The following is a 26,365-nucleotide window of genomic DNA, read 5'->3' as shown; positions in this document are numbered from 1 at the left end:
TAAAATTACTGGAGGTTTGGCAGTGAGCAAGTACAATTACTTTGGAAAACAGATAGGATGGTCAGTGAGAGTGAGTGAGTGAGTTTAGTTTTACGCCGCACTCAGCAATATTACAGTTATATGGCGGTGGTCTGTAAATAATCGAGTCTGGACCAGACAATCCAGTGATCAACAACATGAGCATCGATCTGCGCAATTGGGAACCGATGACACCCGTCAACCAAGTCAGCGAGCCTGACCACCCGATCCCGTTAGTCGCCTCTTACGACAAGCTGAGTCGCCTTTTAAGGCAAGCATGGGTTGCTGAAGGCCTATTCTACCCCGGGACCTTCACGGGTCTGGTCAGTGAGAAACATGACTAAACCACAATCAAATAATTCTAAGAATAACATAAAGGACAGGTCAAATTGTATTTCATAAATACAGTTAAACATAACATTGCAATGTATACCAGATGTTAGGCTGAAAAATAATTCTTTTCAAGGGCCAATAAATACTGTTGATACTATGACAAATTACTCTGGCCACAGCCTTGACTGCAGATTTTGCCTGAGTTAGGGCAACCTCACCCTCACTTAACATAAATGATTGTTTTTCATTTCTTGCCATGAGTTATGACTTTTGTATATTCCCACACTGTTACTGGTGGCACTTTGCACAAATATATCGTTTATAAAACATTTATCAAGCTGACAATATTTGGAACATTCTTAAAACATGGGTCTGGCTTAATAGATGTCAAAATGTCATAAAACTATATATATGCATGTATGTATACTTTAAAACTTTATAAAACACTGACAAGGGGATGCATAGTGACCCTGTTACAGATGTGGCTACGATAAGAAGGTGAGTAAGTTGACATAACACGTAATCAGCTGGTAATGCAAAGTGCGTCAAAAATCAATTTATGCATACATACTTGGCATAATCTGAAACTGATGTAAGATGGGCATCAAATTTTCACATGGCCAACTATAAATTACCTTAAGCTCGTTTCCTATTCAAAACCTATACAAATACACAGATTACCTTCAGAAGTTGCAAAACAAGCACTATTCGTTTGTGAATAGACTGTTCAGTACCACTGATCTTTTCACTCGTGGACTGGCACCGGAAGTGACACTCTCGCGTGCAGTTCAAGCTGAAGTCACGAGACAGGGTAGTAGTAAATTGCATTAGTGCCAAAGAATGACAGGTTTGGCCTGCAATTTGTTCTGTTTTATTTGGGCATCTCTTATAGTAGCGGACGGTGGATTGTGCAAACCTGCCATCCAATCCAATATGAGTCGCGTGTCATTATACCTTTCACCCCTTCTTTGGAGTTATTCCATTATTTCCATACTATCTAATGATACTATCTATAAGTTACAAATAGTAGTTTTTTTCAAAGCATTTTTTTGGTAAACGTGCAATTTTTCAATCCACAAAAATGCCATACTGAAAAAGTAAATGCATCAAAATCTAACTTATTCAATCAAGAAGGAAAAATTAGCAATGTTATTTCATTTTGTATCAGCATTACATTATTAGTTGATAGGAAAATAGAACACCATAAAACAAAATGGCGCCCCGCATGGAGCCGGGGAAATTAGGATTTTTTAACTTTAAGTAACTTGCTTGTGTTCAGCTGTCAACCGAAAATGGAGCCCCAGACCAGTCAAGATGCTGAAAATGAACGCTTGAAATTGCAAAACGACATTCAAAAAATTCAAGATACTTTATATGAGGACAGCTACAGCGAGTACGATAGCAGCGACGATTCCTGCCTGGAAATTGATTTGGGAAATTCCGGCCGAAATTCCGAAAGGAATCAGTCCACTTTGACCGTTACTGATGACGGTACGTTTGCACCACTCGTAAACTATTTGAGGCCAACTATTTTCAGGGTTAAATGTACTTTGCTGGTTTCCATCTTTATCATGTATCGGGAAAAACAATACATTTTTTAGTAATTGACAATTTTGATGAAACATTTTATCACAAAACCATTCTTTTGGTATTGGTATATTAGAGGTAAGAGTTCCACCCGTGAAAGTCTTTGCTATACTTAAGGGAAAGAGTTCCGCCCGTACCCCCCCCCCCCCTCTTTTTTCAGTAAGAAATGCAGTCCCGGGGGATTTATTCCCCGATGCAATATTTCAAAAAGGGGCGCTGGTATAATTTTTTGGAGGGTTAAAGCGTTTAATGGGGGTTTAGAAGTTTGGGGGTAATATTCAAAAAGTGGGGGGAGGGGCGGTGATAAAAAATAAAACGCCTTATTGTCCTTCTACTTTGTGTCCGTGTTTCTTCACCTGTCTTTGCTCCGCACGTCTCTTCTCGTCACCGGCAACTTCCTGTGAATTGTCACACTACTTTCATACGTCTAATGTTGGTGGTGTAAACATTCAAGTGAACTACATAACTAACTAATCTAACTTCACTAAGAATCTAACCAAGTCTGAAAGAAACGACATTGCTTCTGGGAACCGAACCCGGGTCGTCTGGTCGAGAGTCCACCGTCTTACCTCAGTGCTACTGAGATTGGTGACCAACAGAGCGGAACTTATTGTATTTAGACGCTAGTTTGTAGACTTCCGCGTGGGTTGTATTATATTAATTGTCGAGCGCATTTTTCATAATCAGCAGTGTATATTTTGTGTCATGAATAAGTCATGATTTTTTGTGTTTTAATTATGTATATTGTTTTTGGTTGCATCAGTATGCATAATTCATGGTATGATTTGAAAGTTGTTAAGTTGTTAAAGTCATGTATCCACTAACTCACAGTGGTAAATGACCTTTCATCCACAGTCCTTGATAATTTTCTTGATGTGGAGGAAACTGCAGTCACACTAAAATTGACTACTTAAGATAGGTGACATACTTCACTAAGAAGATCTTTCCCCAAGTTGGAAGAACATTGTTTGATTTGTAAAACATTTTAAACCGAAAGTCACTGTGTTCTGTTATCTGACTGGTCGAAAAAACATGATCAAATGGTATTTGGTTCCTGGAAACTGCAAAGCTGTTCGCCGCATATTGACGCGTAGAAACGTAGCAAGCAATTTGGTTTGTTGTGTCATCAACAGTGGTGACATCATTCAAATCATATTGTGCACTAGATATAAATGTGTGCAGACAGTAAAACCCTTTGGTTTACTTTCTTGTTTACAAAGTCGATAAACATTATTTGTTGGATAATTTCTTGGGTGTTATTGAGTACTTAAGGCACAGGAATATTTCATTTGAAACCTCTGACTGATGTCATCGGTTCCAAATGTATTCCCGTGCTTCAAATACTCAATAACACCCGGGAATTGGCCAACACATGGTGTTTATCTCCTAACTGACATGTTTCAGATGCCCGAACCCATTCAAGCTTGGGTGAATCTTCTACAAGTCATTTCGAAGGAACTGAGGTAAGAAAGAACATGGGAAGGCTTATAAATTCTCCACCATGAAGTGGGAAGGGGAAATAGGTTTGAGCTCAGTCTGTCCAAGGTAATGAGGAAATGAATGCCTTGATGGAGTTCAAGACTTAGTGCAAGGTATCCCCAGTGTGGACATATTCTCTCACTGTTACAGATAGGGAACCAAATTTGGTATGTATTTTCAGGCACTTGATGGAGTTCAAAAACATAACCTCTGTTACAATTCTTTACAGAGTTATTGCCCTTGTCATGCAATTCTTGACTTAGTGCATGGTATCCCCATTGGGAACAGATTTTCTCAGTAACCTTTATAGATAGGGTAACCAAATGTGGTATGTGTTTTTCGGACATGAATGTCATGGTGGTGTTAAAAACAGGAACTAATGTCTTCTTGTTTTTGGGTTTAAATCTGAAAGAATTGGGACATACTTGACAGGGTTTTTAAATGAATTTCAAACAAGGACTCAGTGCAGACTACTTAAGTAAAATCAGCAGCAGTATGTTATCCAATGCAATATTGTGAAAACAAATGGTATATTTTCCAATTGCTGGGCCCACTGTTTGCCAGCTTTTATATAAAAATTGATAGATGGATTGTAGTAATAATAAAAAAGGGCATTTGTAATCTGTTGAATTCCGCACCATGAAGGGGCATGCTCAAAATACTACAATATGATTATTTTTACCCCGGATAACCCAGTCTGTGCTAGAAGACTAAGAGTTACATGACTTATCTCACCAGGTCCACATCTTCTGTTGGCAAAATAGAGGCAAGTTTGAACAAACTTACTTACCTATGATCAGTGCACATGTCTCATGTGCTTCATTGTGGCCCAGGATTGAAGTACTAGAAACTTACAGGAGTCAAACTGCCAAACATGGTGATCCATCCAAAGATTCTCTGCACCCAGTGTTGCTTGTCTCTAGTGACTTTCAGTTGTGCAAGGTGACTTACATCTGTGCTATGTACGTTACATCCTTGCAAGGCAACTCACAACCCACCATTGAACTTTCAACTGTTCAGTGTGACTTACAGTGGTGGTGGGGTGTCCTTGTGGTTTAAGTATTTGATTATCATGCCGAAGACACAGGTTTGATTCCCCACGTGGGTACAATGTTTGAAGCCCATTTCTGGTCTTCCCTACCCTTATATTGCTGAAATATTGTTAAAAGCAGCATAAATCCATAATCACTCACTCAGTGTAGGTTACGTCTCTGATTGCAGGTATCTGAAGTAACCGACTATGAGCAAATGATCAGCGTTGGTGACACCGATTCAACAGAGTTGCCGGTCTCTGTGGAATCATGTCTGGCATTGAACCGAGCGTACCAGGAAGTGATTGTGGACATTCTTCGCCAGATCGAGGCTTCACTTGAGGAGAACAGACAGAAGCAGGTGACTCAGTTTCCATGATTGCATGCAAACATTATTGATTTAATGTCTTCTTTTGGATTTTAAATTGTTTGTGTCAGTTCTCATGCCACAAGAGTTTTTTCTCCATAGCTGACTAGCTTTTGTTTGACATGGAGTTGAGTTTATACATCTGAGGCTTATTTTGAACTGAAAATGCATTTTGAGTTGTGTATTACTATTATGAACATGAAAATGTGCTCCTGTTTATGTATAACCAGGTTATCTGGCACAAGACCAATAATGTTCTGATGTGTGTTGTGTTGTAATGGCGTCTGCTATCACCAAGGAAAAACTTTTGATGTTTTTCATCCTTGCAGTAGCACACAATGACACCAGCCATATCTTCATATCCCATTACAACATTTATGAAATAAATATTTCACTTGGCATCATTTAACCAGATTACTAGGGATATATGCAATTAACTGACTCGACTTGAATTGTATTGCAGCAAGAATGTGAGAAGGATGTAGTTTGTCGGAGAGAGAAGAGTCTGAACTCTGCCCAGTCCAAAGTTCTCTACAAGCATTTGTCTATGCCATTCATCAAAGACCCGACTGGAGGGGTGAGAAGCTCAGTTTTTAAACAATTTCAAATATAGTTGTTGACTAGGGTTATTGAAGTTTAACTGTCTATTCATTGGTTTTAGAATTGGGGAAGTATGTTTGGTGTCAAGTTGCTGTTGGGTTCATAATGGGAGATAACCCTGTCAAGACTATATGTCTGCAGACGGGCAACTGAAGACACCTCGAGCATGTCCTGAAAAGTGCTGAATATGTAATGAAAAGCAAAAAGACTCTGTTTTTTTGGTCAAGTTTTTAAATAGATGACATAAGTATGCTCACTTTTATGAGATTTTGTTTTTTTTTAAATTGCACTGCTGTTGCTGTTAAGTGTATGTCACTGATTGCTGGAGTGAGTTATGAGGGTAGTGACATTCATTCAGTTCAAATCATGAAAAGTTAGATAATTACAGTACATGATGATGTTGATGATTTAGATAACATATATAATTATCCTAGCATATTAATATAATGCACATATTCATTTATCTAGGTTCACACAACTCTTGCCGCCACTAAGTGCACATAGTTCTTAATGTAGACACTTTTTGATGATGATGATGATGATGATGATGATGATGATGATGATCACACAACTCTTGCTGCCACTAAGTGCACACAGTTCTTATTGTAGACACTTTTTGATGATGATGATGATGATGATGATGATGATGATGATGATCACACAACTCTTGCTGCCACTAAGTGCACACAGTTCTTATTGTAGACACTTTTTGATGATGATGATAATGATGATGATGATGATGATGATGATCACACAATTCTTGCCGCCACTAAGTGCACACAGTTCTTATTGTAGACACTTTTTGATGATGATGATGATGATGATGATGATGATGATGATGATGATGACACAACTCTTGCTGCCACTAAGTGCACACAGTTCTTATTGTAGACACTTTTTGATGATGATGATGGTGATGATGATGATGATTATTATTATTATGATAAGCTAATTACACCAAATTCCATCTCCAGGGTCCTCCTCCAAACGAAGATGTTCATATAAAACAACTGATGAAGGAGCACAAGCAGGATATACTACCAGACAGGGATTGTAAGTCACACCTCACCGTTCTTCTACCATCTTCCATAATCCAGTGTATTAGCTCCACTCTGTTAGGATAAATACCCTGGTAACATTTCTGACAATGACAGTCCAATCAGATTGCACTCACAAAGAAAAGAAATCTGGTGCTAGGTTCATGATAAGAGAGACTGATTGTGATATCTGGAATATGCTTTGGTTTCAGAGAGTTTTGGGCAAAGATTGAAATATCAGATTCTTTCTCATAGACTTCTCCTTATTTGATGTGATGTTTCAGGGCTGAATCGAGACAGAAAGAAACTGTATGAAGCCATTGCTGAGGATGCTCTCCAACAGCTGCTGCAGCCTCTGATGGTCAGGTAAGCATTCCAACAGTGAGATGGAGGGGATCTTGTTCTGTATGCACAGTAATGGGGAAGGCAGAATAAAGAGCTTAGGTGATTAGTTTTGTTGTTTGCATGTCATAATGTCATATTTACCCCTATGATGTGAACATTTGTCAGTGGGATGTCAAGTCAAGATATCTGGTGTTGTGTGTGACATTGCTGGTGTTGTGAGTGATGTTGCTGGTGTTGTGAGTGACATTGCTGGTGTTGTGAGTGACGTTGCTGGTGTTGTGAGTAGTGTTGTGAGGGTTGTGACTGATGTTGCTAGTTTTATGATTCATGTTGATTTGGTTGTAAGTTACAATCTTGGTGTTCCAAGTGATGTTGCTGGTGTTGTGACTGATGTTGCTGGTGGTGTGACTGACATTGTTGGTGTTGTGACTGATGTTGCTGGTGGTGTGACTGATGTTGCTGGTGTTTCTGTAGACAGGAATTGGAACAGGACAAGTTGGAAAGGTGCACTGGGAAGGAGGCTGCTGCCATCCGGGCCCGCATCGCTGCCATAGAGGAGGACATGGCACGAAAGAGGTGGGTCACCATCAGTTCAGGTCATGTTTATTAACTGAACAAGCTAACATGCTGTAGTGTTGACCCACTAACTTCTAGAATGCTTATCAATGATTGATTCCCTTTTTATTTAACAAACTTGTGAATCTCTGCCAAAACTGTATAGAGTTTCAGGCTGTTTTGACAGATACATATATGAGACCCTATTGTTAGCATATATTGTTTGTTTGTTGAAAAAAATGTTCATGTTTTTGCCATTTCTAGTGATTGTCGTAACAATGTACCTTCATTTATTTCAGAAAAACTTCCAAATTAGACCTCATAAAAAATGTTGATACAACTAAAACTGACTGGATGAAAATATCAAACATTGCAGTGAGTATTTAGCCAAGGATGTGATTGAATATGTTCTTACCAGCTTGCAGCAAACTTGTAATATGTCATCAGGTTTCAAGTATTGGTCAGTCTTTGAATGGAAGTTCCTCTCTAGTTTGACGAACAGAGACAGTTTATGCTTGATAGGCAATTCAGAATATTGACAAATATCATGATAGTTTGGATGGTCAGTCATTAGTCAAGATTGTTTTGTGAATTATATATTGCAATGTATAACAAACAGCAAAAGAAACAATGTTTTTTTGTCAAGTGTTTAATTAGAAGACGTCAACATGAACGCTTATTTTTATGAGATTTTGTTTTTCAGAACTTGCATTTCTTTTGCTATTCAGTATACATTCCTAATATGGATATACCTCAAATGCCTTTAGTTTGATGAAAGAGTTTGCCATCTTTCCTATTTCAATATTACAAGAAAGTATATTCGACGTAAAATAACCCATGGTTTAGCTATTATGTCAAATAACAAATTGTATTAAGTTACAACAGTGGACCACTGTCTCCCTATGGTGTTGATCTGGGTAGGATAGTTGGACCTATTCTCACAGTTCGGATAGGAAATGATTTGTAAAGCTGCAGTGTACTTAAAATCAGGTGGTGATGGCACGTGGTCCTGTGCATAGAACTCAGGTCACAATCAGTTGAAGTTAAGCAAAGCTGGACTTGGAGAGTCCTAGGATATGTGACCGTGTTTGTCAGCTTGAATTTCTAGGACCTCAGTCCTGCCCCGCAATGAAGCATATGGGATACACATGTTTTCAACTAAGGAAAGTGAGTTTGTTCAAAATTGCCTTCCAGCAGAAAATGGGTACCAATTGAAATAAGTCGTGATGCAGGTAGCTTGGGGTAATGATATTCAGATTGTGTTCTGAGCAGGATACTGAGCCTGGAAAAGGTGAGTTATGAGGATTCTCATTATTATTATTGGATATTTTACTCCACCATTTTAAGTTGAGATCCAGAATGCAACCTCTGAAGGTTGTGTCTTTCCTACTATGTAACTGAAGAATAAGCATTAAGGCTTCTACATTTGTGGATGTTATCACTGAGACTGATGCAGGTTTCCAGATGACTCTAGGTATGTCAGAGCTGTGAAGATCCTTGTTAGGTGTGATCTTCAGTAAGGCATGATCATCATTAGGGGCTACTAACGGACTGGGTGGTCAGGGTCACGGACATGATCAACACATGTCAATATATTGTATCCCAGTTGTGAATATTGATGCTGGTGCTGTAGATCACTGGATTGTCAGGTGCAGGCTTCCTTATGTATAGACCACCTTCATGTAGGTTGAATATTGTTGAGTGTGGCATAAAACAATATAACCAACCAACCAACCAACCAGTGCTATGTGAAGTCATGTCTTCATATCCCAATTGCGTAGGTCAATGCTAATCACTGGATTGTGTGGTCCAGACTTTATTATTGATCTCCTCTGTATAGCTGGAGTATAGCTGAGTGTGGTGTTAATAATATAACCAACCAAGCAGCCAATGATGTGTGAAAATTGTGGAATGTGTTTCCAGTATGGCGGACGGAAGACCTGGCAGGACTGTCAGACGATGTGGAACAACGTCCTCAGCCCTAAAGTGAACCGCGGGAAGTGGGCAGCAGAGGAGGAGAAACAGTTGGAAGAGCTGTGCAGGGTTAACAAGGGGAAGAACTGGGAGAAGGTGGCTGCCGATCTACAGGTGAGATGGACCTGGGCGTAGGTGAAGACAACAGTGTAGGTTAACAAGGGAAATAACAAGGTGGCTGCCGACCTACAGGTCAGATGGACCTGGGTGTAGGAGAAGACAACAGTGTAGGTTAACTTGGGAAAGAACTGGGAGAATGTGCTTGGTGAGCTGCAGGTGGGATGGACCTGAGTGTAGGTGTAGACAACAGTGTAGGTTAACAAAGGAAAGAACTGGGAGAAGTGGCTGAGAACCTACAGGTTAGATGAACCTGGGTGTAGGAGAAGACAACAGTGTAGGGCAACAAGGGAAAGAACTAGGGGAAGGTAACTGCCGATCTACAGGTGAGATGGACCTGGGTGTAGGAGAAGACAACAGTGTAGGTTAACAAGGGAAAAAACTGGGAGAAGTGGCTGCCAACCTACAGGTGAGATGAACCTGGGTGTAGGTGAAGACAACAGTGTAGGTTAACAAAGAGAAAGAACTGGGAGAAGGTGACTGCTGATCTACAGGTGAGATCGACATGGGTGTAGGTGAAGACAATAGTGTAGGTTAACAAGGGAAAGAACTGGGAGAATGTGCCTGTTGAGCTGCAGGTGAGATGGACCTGGGTATAGGTTCAGACAACATTGTAGGTTAACAAGGGAAAGTACTGGGAGAAGGTGACTGCTGATCTACAGATGAGATGGACATGGGTGTAAGTGTAGACAACAGTGTAGGTTAACTAGGGGAAGAACTAGGAGAAGGTCGATGCCAACCTCCCTTTGAGAATTGTTGCTAATATACAGGGATAATCTCATATGGATCACATGTAAACCAGATGTTCACTTGTTTCAGACGGGACGTACAGCCTTCCAGTGTTTGCAGCACTTCCAAATGAATCTTAATCCAGAAAACTGTACCAGGTACCAGCATACCCTTAAGTTATCTATAATTAACACCAACACATCTACAAAATAGTTCTGTAAAACATCATGACAGATTTCTGCTAGACCATGTCAAAGGGATGATTTAGAGATTTTATCTCTAGAAAACATGCCTCTAAGGTTTTGGTAGACAATGTAAAACTGGAGGGGGTAGGGAAATCCTGAGGGGTGGAGCCCAGAGAGATTTCCTGATGCTGATGGTTTTATTTACATTGTCTACCAAAACCGAGAAGTGTTTTCTTTAACATATATACCGTCAGTGATGGATAGTTACTGTGTAGATAGATCAGTTAATAAAGCTACATAACACTAAATGAAGCGTAAGTAAAACTAATTTAATGACAGCAAATGTAAATAGATAATTCAACCCCACTTTCTCCATTGGTGCAGTGGCTGTGTGGTTGAGCGTCTGCGTACACATCTGAGAGTTGCAGTTCAATCTTGCCAGGGAAAACATTTGCACTTTTAGCTTAATCTTGAATGATATTTTTCTATTGATTTCAAACGCTCATATATCATTTGAATGTTGATATCCATGTAGAGTTAGGAAAATTGCAGAATGTTAAAACCTGGAAAGAGATCATACTAAAGAAACATGTCCCTCCAAAACCTCAAATGCAGTTATTCTGGGTAAACCAGAGATGACCTAATATATAGTGAGAAGCACACTTTAGTTTTATGTGTGTGCTTTTGCAGACTGGTGTCAACAGAAGGGAGATTCGTTTTGGAAATTAGTGTCCCTGTTGATGTTAAAATATAGCTGAGCATTAATGATTTTGTTGAAATATTGATTAGCACAAGGGGAGGTCATCAGGGTAGCCCTGTGGTGAAAGCGGTTATTTGTGATACTGATTCAGTGATTGCCTACATGGTGTCTTCCACAGTGACTATATCTGGAATGTTGCTAAAAGTGGTATAATACTAAACTCACTCATTCACCCACTTTGTAAAAGTAATTGTTGTCCTGATGACGTTTAACAATTTGAGTTTATGTAACTTATTTGAATTTTACAGACCCTGGACAAAGGAGGAAGATGTGAAATTATTAAGTGTTGTCAATGACATCCGTCACAGTGGCCATAGGTTGCTGTGGTCTAAAGGTTAGAAAGTTAGAGTCATCCTGTTTCCAAACTGAACCCAAACTATTCTTCGAAAGTGACTATACAATCTCACAAATGTGTTTTTATTGATTGACTGCCAGTAAATACCATCCCTCTCTGTGATAACATCCATAAATTTAGAATTTATAATGCTTATACTCTGGTTACAAAGTTTGAAAGATGCAATCTTCAGAGGTTGTATTTTGAATCACAACGAAAAATGGTGGAATGAAAAATGAAATGATAATAATGAGAATACTCATAACTCACCTTTTCCTGGCTGAAAACAAAAATGGTGTTGTTTATGTCTGTAACAGTGTCAAGCTACATGGTGAACCGTAGTGGAAATCAATGCTTCTGCCGCTTCCAGCAGATTGATCCAGACATGAAGAGGGGACCCTGGAGTACCGAGGAAGATGTGGTGGGTGGAGACAATGTCTGCGCTGCAACCGGCACCATGCATTTCCCTACACCATCTGATGCTAATCCACCACATTCTACAACATCCCACACAAACATCCAACACTGTCTTTTTATCCCCTGCAACATGCGTCTGTGCTCATTTGTCTTTTCTTGAGCATAACTTTCAATCTGTTCAGTATTTCTTCACCAATCTTGGAACATAGATAGATCTGGTGGTCTGCTGGTGCTTTTTGTTAGTTTTGGATTTCTGAATAATTTCTTTTTGCATTTCCATAGCAACAAGTGTGGTAGAGTCTGAAATTGGTGGTGATACTCTTTTCCGGAGCAGAACTCTAAAACAGTTTAATGTCTCTTCAACAAACTTGGCACATAGATAGATCTGGTGGTGACCTGGAGCCTTTTGGTAATTCTGGATTTCTGAATGAAATATTTCTGGTGTTTCTATGGTAACATGTTGGAAAACTGGAATTGGTGGTAGTGCTCTTTTCTGGAACAGAACGTAAAAACTGTTCACTGTTTCATAACCAAATTTCTTATATAGGTTGGTCTAGTGATGAACTGTTGCCATTTGGTAGTTTTGGATTTCTGAATAAAATGTAGTTTGTTTGTGTGTTTCCATAGGAACAATTTTGGCTTCAACTGAATTTGGTGGTAGTGCTCCTTTTTGTAGCAGAACTTTGAAACCTGTCAGTACTCTCCTCCCACTTCTACACACCAAAACATTTGACATAATCATACCTTACAGACATATTCCTGAAGAATATTTTGCCATTGCGTGAGATTTGGATGACTTTGCCTGCATGTGAGTTTTGCTGTTGTCTCTGATGTATGATATTTTGTTTTAAAACATCAGAGTCTACATTGATGTCAGCTGCTTTCGTTGTTGAAATATGTTCCACTTTCTTGCCAATCATATTAAAGACTGCTGATTGTTGTTGTTATGTTTACCATGATATCAATTTCATGACAGAAACTGTTTGCGGCCGTGAAGATGTGCGGCACTCAGAGCTGGATGCGATTGGCTGAATTTGTCCCAGGACGGAGCTCCATACAGTGTAGGGACAGGTTAGTTGAGTGTTAAAAGTTTCACAAATAATTTATAAGGTGATGTATTCATACATATGCTCCACAACAAAAGCCTTGGAATTTCCCATGATTCTCGGAGGTAACTGAAGACCAGTTGTATACCAGATCTTCACTTGTTAGATTGTTTGTGCCAGTTGTCAAAAAGAACTATGGGAGGAAACCTGAAAGCAGTTCAGATAATGTTCATACTGACAAGGCAAGGGTTTGAGCTAAGATGCTGCTGGTATGATGGTGGCATAGTGACAAACGATAATGAACAATGGTGGCCTTATGGTGCCACAATGGTAGCATAGAATAAACCTTAAGTGAAAAATAACTGGAAATTAAAGGAGCAAGACTGTACCAAATTTTCAAAGGTCAAAAAGAAAGTCATTGAAATTATGAAATTATAATTAAGCTACATTAAAATTTGTAAATAAATACACAAAAAATTTCTATAATCGGTTTTAAGAAATAATGTCTGCTAGTGAAATGGCACCATATGGCTTTTGTTATAATGTGTGCTGAGGATGATCCTTGAAAGTGCTACTGTTGTGTTCCTGTAGGTGGCTGAACAGCCTTGACCCCAGCATTAGGATGGGCAATTGGACCTATGAGGAGGACAAGGAATTGCTCAAGGCCATTGCAGAACTTGGCACAAGTAAGTAATGGAGCATCTGAAGTTAGTTGTTCATGATTTACTCCCCTGACTTCCTTTCTCATGTCAACTCTTTCTTTCCTTCCATCATTTAGTTCCTGCTTTCTTCTTACCTTCCTCTTTCCCACTAACCCTGTACTCATCCTGTCCTCTCCCACCCAAATCCCCTCTTGCTTCCCATCCTATTAATTGTGCTAAATTTGCGCTGGTCCTGTGGTCTCTGGCTAGTAAAAATTCATTAGGACCACTAAATGATAAGACTGCAGTGGTCTTGTTGACCAGTGAATTTTGTATTGATGGTTCCATAAATCTTGAATGTTACTTTGGACCAGTGAATTTCAGATAGGACTGACTGTCTCTGTGGTTTAGTGAGTAGAGTGTCGCAGGTTCGATCCCTGGAGACGTCATACCAGAAGATGTTAAAATATGGTACTTTTTGGTCCCTACCTGGTCCTCGGCATTAATGGATACAACAAGGACTGGTCAGCTTGGAGTCAGTATAATGTCTCTAAGTTGGGTATTCATGCTTAACTGCGGCTGGTTTATGTCCACTTGTTTTGTTATGTTTCCAGAGAGCTGGACAAAGATTGCTGCCAAGCTGAATGGACGTACTGACAACATGGTTTTACAGAGGTACCGGCGCCTGGAAACTTGGCAGAGGAAGTGCAAGTGGTTTGAGGAATTGCCAGTAAGCAAGCAAAATGAGAAAAGAACATTTTGTTGCATCTGTTGTATATCTGTAGGAAAGAAAAAAGAGAAATCTTTTAGTGCCGCATGTGTCAGTGTGATATCTGTTTACTATGTGTTACGTCTGTTTTATATCTGTGGGAGACAACAAAGAGAGCTCTACTTGGGAGCACCTGTCTGTGTTACATCTATTATATTTCTGTAGGAGACAACAAAGAGAACTCTGCTAGGGGGCACCTGTCTGTGTTGCGTCAATTGTTTTTCTGTAGCAGACAACAAAGAGAGCTCTTCTTGGGGGCATGTGTCTGTGTTACATCTATTATATTTCTGTAGGAGACAACAAAGAGAGCTCTTCTTGGGGGCACGTGCCTGTATTACATCTGTTGTATTTCTGTAGGAGACAACAAAGAGAGCTCTTCATGGGGGCACCTGTCTGTGTTACATCTATTATATTTCTGTAGGAGACAACAAAGAGAGCTCTTCTTGGGGGCACGTGTCTGTATTACATCTGTTGTATTTCTGTAGAAGGCAACAAAGAGAGCTCTTCTTGGGGGCACCTGTCTGTGTTACATCTATTATATTTCTGTAGGAGACAACAAAGAGAGCTCTGCTTGGGGGTACCTGTCTGTGTTACATCTATTATATTTCTGTAGGAGACAACAAAGAGAGCTCTGCTTGGGGGCACCTGTCTGTGTTACATCTATTATATTTCTGTAGGAGACAACAAAGAGAGCTCTTCTTGGGGGCACGTGCCTGTATTACATCTGTTGTATTTCTGTAGGAGACAACAAAGAGAGCTCTGCTTGGGGGCACCTGTCTGTGTTACATCTGTTGTATTTCTGTAGGAGACAACAAAGAGAGCTCTTCTTGGGGGCACCTGTCTGTGTTACATCTGTTGTATTTCTGTAGGAGACAACAAAGAGAGCTCTGCTTGGGGGCACCTGTCTGTGTTACATCTGTTGTATTTCTGTAGGAGACAACAAAGAGAGCTCTGCTTGGGAGTATCTGTCTGTGTTACATCTATTATATTTCTGTAGGAGACAACAAAGAGAGCTCTGCTTGGGGGCACCTGTCTGTGTTACATCTGTTGTATTTCTGTAGGAGACAACAAAGAGAGCTCTTCTTGGGGGCACCTGTCTGTGTTACATCTGTTGTATTTCTGTAGGAGACAACAAAGAGAGCTCTTCTTGGGGGCACCTGTCTGTGTTACATCTGTTGTATTTCTGTAGGAGACAACAAAGAGAGCTCTGCTTGGGGGCACCTGTCTGTGTTACATCTATTATATTTCTGTAGGAGACAACAAAGAGAGCTCTTCTTGGGGGCACCTGTCTGTGTTACATCTGTTGTATTTCTGTAGGAGACAACAAAGAGAGCTCTGATTGGGGGCACCTGTCTGTGTTACATCTGTTGTATTTATGTAGGAGACAACAAAGAGAGCTCTTCTTGGGGGCACCTGTCTGTGTTACATCTGTTGTATTTCTGTAGGAGACAACAAAGAGAGCTCTTCTTGGGGGCACCTGTCTGTGTTACATCTGTTGTATTTCTGTAGGAGACAACAAAGAGAGCTCTGCTTGGGGGTACCTGTCTGTGTTACATCTGTTGTATTTATGTAGGAGACAACAAAGAGAGCTCTGCTTGGGGGTATCTGTCTGTGTTACATCTGTTGTATTTATGTAGGAGACAACAAAGAGAGCTCTGCTTGGGGGTATCTGTCTGTGTTACATCTATTATATTTCTGTAGGAGACAACAAAGAGAGCTCTGCTTGGGGGTACCTGTCTGTGTTACATCTGTTGTATTTATGTAGGAGACAACAAAGAGAGCTCTGCTTGGGGGCACCTGTCTGTGTTACATCTGTTGTATTTATGTAGGAGACAACAAAGAGAGCTCTGCTTGGGGGTATCTGTCTGTGTTACATCTGTTGTATTTCTGTAGGAGACAACAAAGAGAGCTCTGCTTGGGGGTATCTGTCTGTGTTACATCTGTTGTATTTCTGTAGGAGACAACAAAGAGAGCTCTGCTTGGGGGTATCTGTCTGTGTTACATCTGTTGTATTTATGTAGGAGACAACAAAGAGAGCTCTGCTTGGGGGCACCTGTCTGTGTTACATCTGTTGTATTTCTGTAGGAGACAACAAAGAGAGCTCTTCTTGGGGGTATCTGTCTGTGTTACATCTGTTGTATTTATGTAGGAGACAACAAAGAGAGCTCTGCTTGGGGGCACCTGTCTGTGTTACATCTGTTGTATTTATGTAGGAGACAACAAAGAGAGCTCTGCTTGGGGGTATCTGTCTGTGTTACATATGTTGTATATATCTGTAGGCAACAAAGAGAGCTCTGATTGGGGGCACCTGTTAGTGTTACATGTATTGTATATCTATAGGAGACAACAAAGAGAGCTCTGTTAGGGGGCCACCTGTCGTCAGAAGAGTTGAAGGAGAGGGAACACTTGACATGGCGAAACTTCAAGGAGGGAATGGGAGTTCTCAAGGAAGACTATGAAAAGCAAGAGAGGGACAGACAAAGAGGTAGGATAAGGATAGTACATCTCAGATGTTCTCATTGAAACAGTGAAAAATACATTAAACTGGAGTTCTTCATTCATAATGAGAATATTGACAAGCTCTATGTAAAATACTGAGTGAGTGAGTGAGTTTAGTTTTATGTTGCTTTTTAGCAATATTCCAGTAATATCACGGCTGGGGACATCAGAAAATGGGCTTCACACATTGTACCCATGTGGGGAATCGAACCTGGGTCTTCGGCGTGACAAGCGAACGTTTTAACAACTAGGCTACCCCCCCGCCCCTTATGTAAAATAACTTGTTATATTTTATGATTGCAATGGTTCAATACAGATTCTTGTACATTGTCGAGCAGGAGGAATGAAAGAAGTTGTTATCCAAAAGTTTGTTAATATTAGATTACCTAACTTATAAAATGCCACTCAATGACGTAATCATAATGAGGTCGTATATTACCCCATGTAGCATGGTTAAATGATTGCACCCTGTGTAAATGATCCAGTGACAGGTTCAAGGGAGATAGACTTTACCCTGAGCTGCCTGGACTGGCTTTTTACCATATTAACTGGGTGAATAAAGAACTAACAGCTCAGTAGTGTATTCAATACTTCCGAGGCATTAGACCACAAAACATCCATCATGGCTTTCTAACGTAAAATCACTTGATTGTCTGATCGCTAGAGCTTATTATCACTGAAGGATTTCATCATTAGTGTGTTCCTCCTCACAGGTGACATCGTGGTGCCACGCCCTCCACCACTTCTTGGATATGGAACGTCAGCCCGACAGAGTCTTATTGAACATAGGGTACACTTGCATAACATCATCCTGAAACACGTACGCTCCATCAGGAACAGTGACGTCACCGACATGCAGGGTGGAGATGATGTGAGTCTGAGGGTCTGGGACTTGGGGCCATGACATAGTTCGAATGTTGTTGAATTTGGAGTTATTGCTTGAATATTCCTCACTTTGAAGTTTCATAAATATTGTTTACTTCAGTGTTATGATTCTAGTGTTGCTGACTGCAGTGTTATGGCTGGAGCCTTGCTGACTGCAGTGTTATGATTGGAGTGTTGCTGACTTCAGTGTTATAGTTAGAGTGTTGCTGACTGCAGTGTTATGGCTGGATGTTGCCGACTTCAGTGTTATAGTTAGAATGTTGCTGACTGCAGTGTTATGGCTGGAGTGTTGCTGATTGCAGTGTTATGGCTGGAGTGTTGCTGACTTAAGTATTATGGCTGGAGTATTGCTGACTGCAGTGTTATGGCTGGAGTGTTGCTGACTTAAGTATTGTGGCTGGAGTGTTGCTGATTGCAGTGTTATGGCTGGAATGTTGCTGACTGCAGTGTTATGGCTGGAGTGTTGCTGACTTCAGTGTTATGGCTGGAGTGTTGCTGACTTCAGTGTTATGGCTGGAGCGTTGCTGACTGCAGTGTTCTGGCTGGAGTGTTGCTGACTTAAGTGTTATTAAGTGTTGCCCAAGGGTGGAGTGTTGCTGACTGCAGTGTTCTGGCTGGAGTGTTGCTGACTGCAGTGTTCTGGCTGGAGTGTTGCTGACTTAAGTATTATGGCTGGAGTGTTGCTGACTGCAGTGTTATGATTGGAGTGTTGCTGACTTCAGTGTTATGGCTGGAGTGTTGCTGACTTCAGTGTTATGGATGGAGTGTTGCTGACTGCAATGTTATGGCGAGAGTGTTGCTGACTGCAGTGTTATGATTGGAGTGTTGCTGACTTCAGCGTTATGGCTGGAATATTGCTGACTATGGAGTTCTAGACTGTTGCTGACTGTCACATTAACCAGGCCCCATACTTCCATCCCATTACAGAACCAGAATGCGGAGAAACTTGCTGCACAGATCCATTATGCCCATGACAGCAACATGTCGGTGAAGCAGCTGATCGAGCTGACAAGGAACGTGAAGGGCGGCATCATCCAGGTGCGTGGCAAGACTAGGCTGCCTCCCAAGAGGAACTTCAACTTTGCAGCAGTGGCAAGGAATCGGCGTCTAGAGCGAACGCTGAGGGAAGCAGTACATTCCATTTGTAAAATAAAGAAGAAAATGAAGAAAGGAAGGCCAAGGAAGTTTTTCAGTAAGCCATGACAGTTGTCAAGACAGCACATACACAAGGCTCAATACAACATAACGTATCAATAGTCAATAAATATAGTGAAAAACAATAAATGCTGTTAATTACTGATCTCATTCAGATCAGATCTTACTGGTCAGTTTGGAGGATTTAAAAGATCTGAGACTTTCCCATGACAGGTCAGGTCAGGATGACCTTTTCCAAACTTTGACCAATCACTGAAATGACTTACATGTTGACATGAGCTAATCAGAAAGCCGAGGTACAGGGTAACTGGTCACCTCCATTCAAGAATATTTTTCAGAAATATTTTGTCGAAGTTTTCAATTCAAATTTTGAAAACCTTTTCAAAAAAATATTCTGTGATGTCTGATGGAAGTTCTTGAGAGGCATTTAATATGGTTGACAACTTCTTTACGGTATGTCATGTTTCTATGCTATTCCTTGCCCTTTCGTCAGGTGAACTGTTATTCTAATCAATAGTTGAGATTATTTGACTGTGCTGAATTGAAGTGTGTTCTTATAGAAGTTGATTCTGTCAGCCCTTAGTTCTTGCTTATTGACCTTTTCAAGTAACATTTGATGTTTGAATTGTCACACGTTCCTGATGTTGTGCAGATCGTACTCTGGCAGGAACATCTACAGAACAAGAACTTCACCAGATTAAAGTCAAGTCACTCAATATTGTCATGAAGGTAAGCTTACCGCTTTCATTACTGATTGGGCACAGTCAGCATTCTGACTCATACTAATTGTTGTTCCATTTGCCCAAGGGTGGGGTGGTGTAGCCTAGTGTTTCAAGCGTTTGCTTGTCACGCTGAAGACCCGGATTCAATACCCCACATAGGTACAATGTGTGAAACCCTTTTCTGGTGTCTCCCGCTGTGATATTGCTTGAATATTGCTAAAAACAGCATTAAACCAAAGTCACTCACTCACCCTGTTTACCTGAGATTATTTGTTTAACAAGCCAATGAAATGCGTGTGATACGACTCTTGTCCCAATGTATATCTTATATGTCAGATGTGCATTTCTGTCCTTTTCAGCAGGCGAATCACAACCCAGAATTATTTGTTGCTAAGTCTTAGATGGCAGAGAGGGGACATTGTGGGCTTTAGTTTAGTGGCAATGTAAAGATACTGCTATTTATAGCCAGCAAGGAAATACTTTACATTCTGCGTAAAATGCTTTTGGAACAGTTTCTTTTGTTTCTTATATGTTTTACATCAGTGTAATTTAATGTATCACAAGTAGTGCAATACTGGAATTGTAAACTGATGTGTTGTAAGCCCACAATACAATCCTATATTGTCATATCATTACCCCCTTAGTCAGCAGTCACTGTTTTTCACACAGGCTCTTGATGTTAATCCACGGACGATGCTGGAAAATGCTGCCAAGTTTAAGAACATGAAGTCAGCAGCAAATTCTCCTTCTAGCACTGCCGCTAGCACCTCAGCTACTCCTTCTCCAACCCCAGCAGGCACCCCAGCAGGCACCCCAGCAGGCTCCCCAGGTACTACAGGGAGAAAGAAGGGGTCTAAGAGAAGACCAAGCAAGGCTGATGTAGAGAAGGAGGCAAAGAAGACTCCTCCCCCTGAACGGACTCCAGAACCGATTGGGGACCTGGACATGTTGCTCAGTGCCCAGAGTGAGAGGACACAGGAGGATGAGGAGGAGGATATTATCAGTCCAGACAGTGAAACTGCAGGACGAGGGGGTGAGGGATTCACTCATCATGCTAAACTCATGGGTTCAATCCCCTTCATGTACGATATGCCAAAAAACAAATTTGACTTTCCAATATTGTGTTATTGCATGAAGTGGCATACATCTGAGCTTTCCTTTTTAACTCAGTTTTCCCTGTTGACAGTCATTAATGTGGTAGAGTGTATCTGTTTCAGTGACATAATTCCCTGAAACTCATTTGGTATTCTGAGAACAGGATGATCCCTTTTGTAAACAAACCCATTATGAAGTCCAAACATGTCATAATGTTTACTCATGATACCAGGCTGCCTAATGAATTCTCCACATTACAAGGGTATCTCAGCCTGAGTGGTTTTTCCCCACCAGGTAGAGACAGATGTTTGCCACCAATGAGGACAATCATTTAGTGAATCATAAACACAAGAACTACAAACGTGCTAATAGTTTTATCTCAACTACAGCTCTTTTGGTAAACCTACCCTCTGAAATCATCAGAAATGGACAAAACTGAATACAGGGCAGTCATCAAGTACTTGCAAAAGAAAGGGATGTCCCCAACACAGATACATGCTGACATGGTCTCCACTCTAGGGGATGATGCTCCTTCATTTTCCACAGTAAAGAAGTGGGCTGCAGAATTTAAGCGTGGCAGACAAAGCCTTGATGATGACCCACGCTCAGGAAGGCCTTCAACAGCAACCACTCCAGAAAACATCACGCGAGTGCTCGATATGTTGATGGATGATCGACGATTGACTACTTGACATATTGCTAGTGTAGTGGGCATCTCTCATGAGAGGGTTGAGCATATTATCACCAACGAATTAGGAATGACGAAAGTTTCTGCAAGATGGGTGCCAAAGCTCTTGACAGAAGAACAGAAACGTGTCAGGTTCCAGACGTCCCTTGACAATTTGCGTCGTTTTGAAGCAGATCCCGATGATTTTGTGGCACGATTTGTAACCATGAATGAGACCTGGATACATCACTTTCAACCAGAAACAAAACTACAGTCAAAACAGTGGAAGGATCCTGATTCACCAGCTCCGAAGAATGCCAAGTCTGTTCCTTCAGCTGGAAAGGTGATGGCATCAGTCTTTTGGGATTCCAGGGGTATTCTGCTCATTGATTATCTTGAAAAAGGTCAAACTATCAACGGCAGATACTATGCTGATCTACTGAACCAGTTGTGAGAAGCAATCAAAGCCAAACGACAAGGGATGATCGCTGAAGGTGTCCTCTTCCACCAAGACAATGCACCTGTTCATAAATCGGTGGTGGCCATGTCTACAATCCGCGATTGTGGCTTTGAACTCATTGACCATCCTCCTTATTCACCTGATTTGGCTCCTTCTGACTTCCACCTGTTCCCCAAACTGAAAAAGGAACTCGCCGGTCGCCATTTTGCAAGTAAGGATGACGTCATTTCCGCTGTGACTGATTTTTTTAGGGTAGCTGAAGAAGATTTCTTCCTGACAGGGATTCGGGCCTTGCAGCATCGCTGGCAAAAGTGTGTGAACTTGGAAGGGGACTATGTAGAAAAATAAATTACAAACATGGACTTTGTAACTTTTTTTCACAGTGAGGCTTAGAACTTTTCAGCCATCCCTCGTATTTATGCTGTTCACATATATTCACACACACTGCTGCCAAGTACTACAAACTAGTTTCAGTTGTATAATGACATTGAAATGTTTTGTCCAGTAGTGCAGCAACCTTTTTCTATTTAAGGGAGGTCAGATTCCTTATTGCACCAATTTTGGGTTGGCATCTTTGGTTGCTGTTTTCAGCAACCCATTCCTGTCGTAAAATGCGAGTAACAGGATCAAGTTGTTAGGAATACTGACTTTGTTGACACGTCATAGTTCCATGCTAATGGTGTTGTATATAGTTTCTAATGAAGTATATGACTATATTAATAGCTTTTGAAATACATTACCATAAACGTTTGAAAAATAATAGACTGTAAGTTTTAAAAAGTATTTTCACACTGAAACAGATAATCAATGCTAGAAAGTGTTGTTATTTTTTCAGGAGATAACGATGCTCCTACCAGAAAGAAGAAATCTGTATCTTTTGTTCAAAGCCCTATTGTGAAAACTGCTGAACCTGTTAGTCGTGAAAGATTTACCCGAGTTGTGACAAAGACAGTGTTAAGACCTGATGCAGACCAAATAAAACCTGATGCAGACCAAATACCTTCAGATCAAGATCTGTCATCCACTTCCATGTCAGTGGGCACCAATACGCAGTCAAGTGACGACAGCTGCCAGGAACTGGATGGTGATGATCCTCCAGTCCATGAGAGATCCCTCCCATATCTTCCACCTAATGTGACCAACCTGTCTGCCTTCAAATCTCTGCTTCTCAATCGGAAAAAGCACATCATAACTGCTGGGTCCTTATATGATCCGAAATATTACCATGTGCCCAACAGTCGCCCTAAACATCCAAAACACGACAAGTTGGGTAAGCAGGTTAAAGGGAGTGATCCCACAACCCCTGCAAAGACTGGAATGCTCGACCCACCTCCCACATTGACCACAAGTCATCTGAAAAAGATCCAGAAGACTGAAGAGTATGCTCTACTGAAAGCCAGGTTCCAGGCTCTGTTTGTGTGGCCTGCTCTCATCTCTACAATCCAGCCGGAGTTTGACAGGAAGGATTTCTCCCAGAAGGCTAAGACTATCACAGCTGGAGAGGAGGAGGTGGAGGACATCCCACGAGCAAAGACTAAAGGGTTTGTGCCATTACACAGAGAACAACTTAAACCTGCACACTGCTTGCATGCTAGGCAAAAGCCAACAGATTCATTTTGACTTTTTCTGTGTTTGGGGGAAATAACTAGTCATACTTTCTCCATCTTTGTTAGCACTGATTTATTCTAAAAATGTTTGAAGAGTGATGAAATTCTTGCATTCAAATTGTATCTTTGATGAAAATTTACCAGAAATTTATTCATCATTGATTGCCTCTTGGTTTGTTCACTGTATTGCTTGCTTCCTCGATCACACTCACTCACTCACTCACTCACTCACTCACTCACTCACTCACTCACTCACTCACTCACTCACTCACTCACTCACTCACTCACTCACTCACTCACTCACTCACTCACTCACTCACTCACTCACTCACTCACTCTGTGATGTTCTGCAGGTACCCCCTGAGTCGAGGCAGCAGGTTCTACAGAAAGCAAGTGATGTCCAGATCTCACAAACAAGGATCAGCAAAGAAAAGCAGATGCAGTCTGAACCAGTCTGATGAACAAGCTGACAAGCAGTCCACTCCAGCTGAGTCCGGTTTAGACCAGCCAGTTCCATCTGGATCAGGTAAAATAACTGCTCGACAATTTTGGTGTCTTCACACATAAAACATGAATCAAATGCTTGATCCAAATGATAGTGTCGTTTATTTGACTACATTAATCTGTAGCTACCACTTATCACACTGCTTCACAGCTGACCAACTGCTCTATTACTCACATGAAATTGTGACCTATGAAAAAACTGATATATCTTGCAGAATTCTTATCCAAAGTAAGCAACATTGTGAGGGTATGGGTGGTGGATGAAACTCAACCTAAAAAAGTCCAACAATTCTTACTTTGTTAAATTCTTACGCATCTTTGAGTACAAATCCCCACATGAGTACAATGTGTGAAGCCCATTTCTGGTGTCCCCTGCCGTGATATTGCTGGCATATCGCTAAAAGCAGCATACAACTCACTCACTCTTTGAGATCATGATATAGGCATCAAAAGTGAAAACCTAGATGCTGTTAGATCACATGGTCAACATGTTGATGACATGTCTGAATCTGTATGAATTCCTGTATGTTGAAGGTGAAGCTGATTTAAACATCACAAGTGACAACATCAATACACCCAGACGAAGAGGCCGACCTCGAGGGAAGATGAAACGGAAAGTTGTAGAAGCGCCGACTCGATCACTCCGAGAGAGGAAAGAGAAGAGTCCTCCAGAAAAGAAAGTTAAGAAAGACAAGGGCGAGAACTCCATTCAGAGAGTTTCCACAAAACGTGCAGTCCTGGCTCGTAAACTCAGACAGTCGATGCTGGATTCCATGGCAGCCATGGCAGCAGGACTAAGACCAGACCCAGCACAAGATATCGAGAAGTGCACCTCAATAAGTGCCCTAACAGGTGCCCCAACATGTGCCCAAACAGGTGTTAACTTAACAGGCAGTGGTGGCCTGGTCATAAAAAGTGAAGAATCTTCCACAGATCTGTCAGAGACCTATACAGTTGTTCTTCCTCCCAATTTAGATCGTCTCCCCTCTACAAGTTCCGCAACAACAAGACCGGGGCAGTTGGACACAGTCTTGGGCAATATCAACCCGGCTGTGAGTTTCGGAGGGCCATCAGTGTCAGGTGTTGACATCCCGTCCCTGAACACAGTGAGCATGTCACAGTCTGGTGGTATTCCTAGTCAGGCAATACCTATGATCCTCAGTTATGTCAAGGGTGAGGATGGTACGATGATCCCTGTACTGAATCCCATCCCTGTTGTGCCAAATGTTGAGTCAAATTCAGGAAGTCTGCCCAACATCAAAATCCAGTCCCCAGAGAGTTCTTCTTTAGCTTCAGGACAGTCAAATTCAGAGCCAGCTAAAACTAAATCTACATCATGTTCGAAGGACATACAGTGCTGACATGGACATTTTTGGTCTGTTAGAGTCAGTGGGGTGGTTAAGGTGTTTGCTCGTCATACCAAAGGCCTGGGTTCGATTTCCACCACTGGTGCAATGTGTGTAGCATATTTCTGGTGTCCCGTGTCTTGATCTTGCTGGAATATTGCTAAAAACGGCATTAAACTAAACTCACTATCTCACTCTTTCATCTGATACGAAGACACCTTGTTATTTTTTAGTATGCATAAATACTCACACAGGAAGTATCTGAGTTTGTAATGAAAATTGTTTTTTCGTGTCAAGATTTCTATTTAATTTTAAAACCCACATTTAACGGAGAAAATGATAAGTGGCTAGGCCGAAAAAGACACCTGCACGTGGTGATGTACAACACTTTGTTCATACAGTTCTGGTACTAAAATATACATCATTACACTCCTACAGTGGGATCATAATTGTTTTGGGGTTAAAAAAATTATAGAGTCTTGAATGGTTTGGCACGTTTTCACTGCTGTCCTCGGTGATTTGTTGGATGTCTGATTCAGATTGTGATCGGGGAATCATGGATGAATATTAAAGTGATGACAGTCTGGAGCACATTGTGTACAGCCTATTTTGTTGTGTAGAAACATACCAGCATTTGCTGCTAAATTCTAAGGTTTTTGCCTCCTAAGGAGAATGATCATATAACTGTGATAGAATATCTTAGAGCATGTTTGTGTGGTGTAAATTTATGGGCGAAGGTGAGTTACTTCTCTCAATGATTCGTATCACAGAATATTTACTGTGTATTTTACAAAGGAATCTTGCTCTGTTTAGATAACTGCTGTTTTTAGCTGACCAGGCACGTGTTTTGACTGATGTTTTCTAAAAACAAGAGGAATTTTTTTTCTCAGGATCAAAAACCAACTGAGACCACAGACCATGTATTTTCGTTTGACCTATTTCTCAAGTTTCTTTTGAATTCATACGAAGCAGTGATATTGTTATGAGCAGATTGTAACTGAACATGCATTTCTGATAGCCATGGTTAAGTTTTGTTATCTGTTATCAATGCAAATAAATGTTTGATATTAAAAAATGTGTTCATTTGTCTTTTGGTTTTAG

The 26,365-nt window shown here is 40.9% G+C and overlaps 2 protein-coding genes across 2 annotated transcripts in view; one reads left to right on the top strand and one right to left on the bottom strand.

The window, feature by feature from the left end:
• Positions 1–1,119, bottom strand: part of LOC137273811 (hamartin-like) — a 37,939-nt gene extending 36,820 nt beyond the window's left edge. The window contains exon 1 of the mRNA XM_067806672.1: positions 1,033–1,119. The gene's annotated coding sequence lies outside the window, so the exon portion shown is untranslated. The remainder of the gene's footprint in view (positions 1–1,032) is intronic.
• LOC137273810 (uncharacterized) lies at positions 1,093–26,339 on the top strand. The gene is made up of 24 exons (XM_067806670.1): positions 1,093–1,162; positions 1,631–1,842; positions 3,343–3,401; positions 4,639–4,809; positions 5,279–5,392; positions 6,390–6,468; positions 6,737–6,818; positions 7,272–7,373; positions 7,652–7,727; positions 9,276–9,440; positions 10,263–10,330; positions 11,366–11,451; positions 11,769–11,872; positions 12,845–12,939; positions 13,506–13,600; positions 14,170–14,285; positions 16,665–16,809; positions 17,537–17,694; positions 18,636–18,900; positions 19,516–19,592; positions 20,255–20,618; positions 22,643–23,348; positions 23,768–23,940; positions 24,453–26,339. Exons 2-24 carry the CDS (start codon positions 1,644–1,646, stop codon positions 25,277–25,279), a joined length of 4,326 nt encoding a protein of 1,441 aa, XP_067662771.1. The 5' UTR covers positions 1,093–1,162; positions 1,631–1,643; the 3' UTR covers positions 25,280–26,339.
• The last annotated feature ends 26 nt before the right edge of the window (positions 26,340–26,365 follow it).

This window comes from Haliotis asinina, chromosome 2 (assembly GCF_037392515.1).
Source record: "Haliotis asinina isolate JCU_RB_2024 chromosome 2, JCU_Hal_asi_v2, whole genome shotgun sequence".
In the NCBI taxonomy this organism is placed as follows: Eukaryota; Metazoa; Mollusca; class Gastropoda; order Lepetellida; family Haliotidae; genus Haliotis; species Haliotis asinina.
Note: the sequence above shows the minus strand (reverse complement) of the source record. Positions and strands in the feature narration are given on the sequence as shown.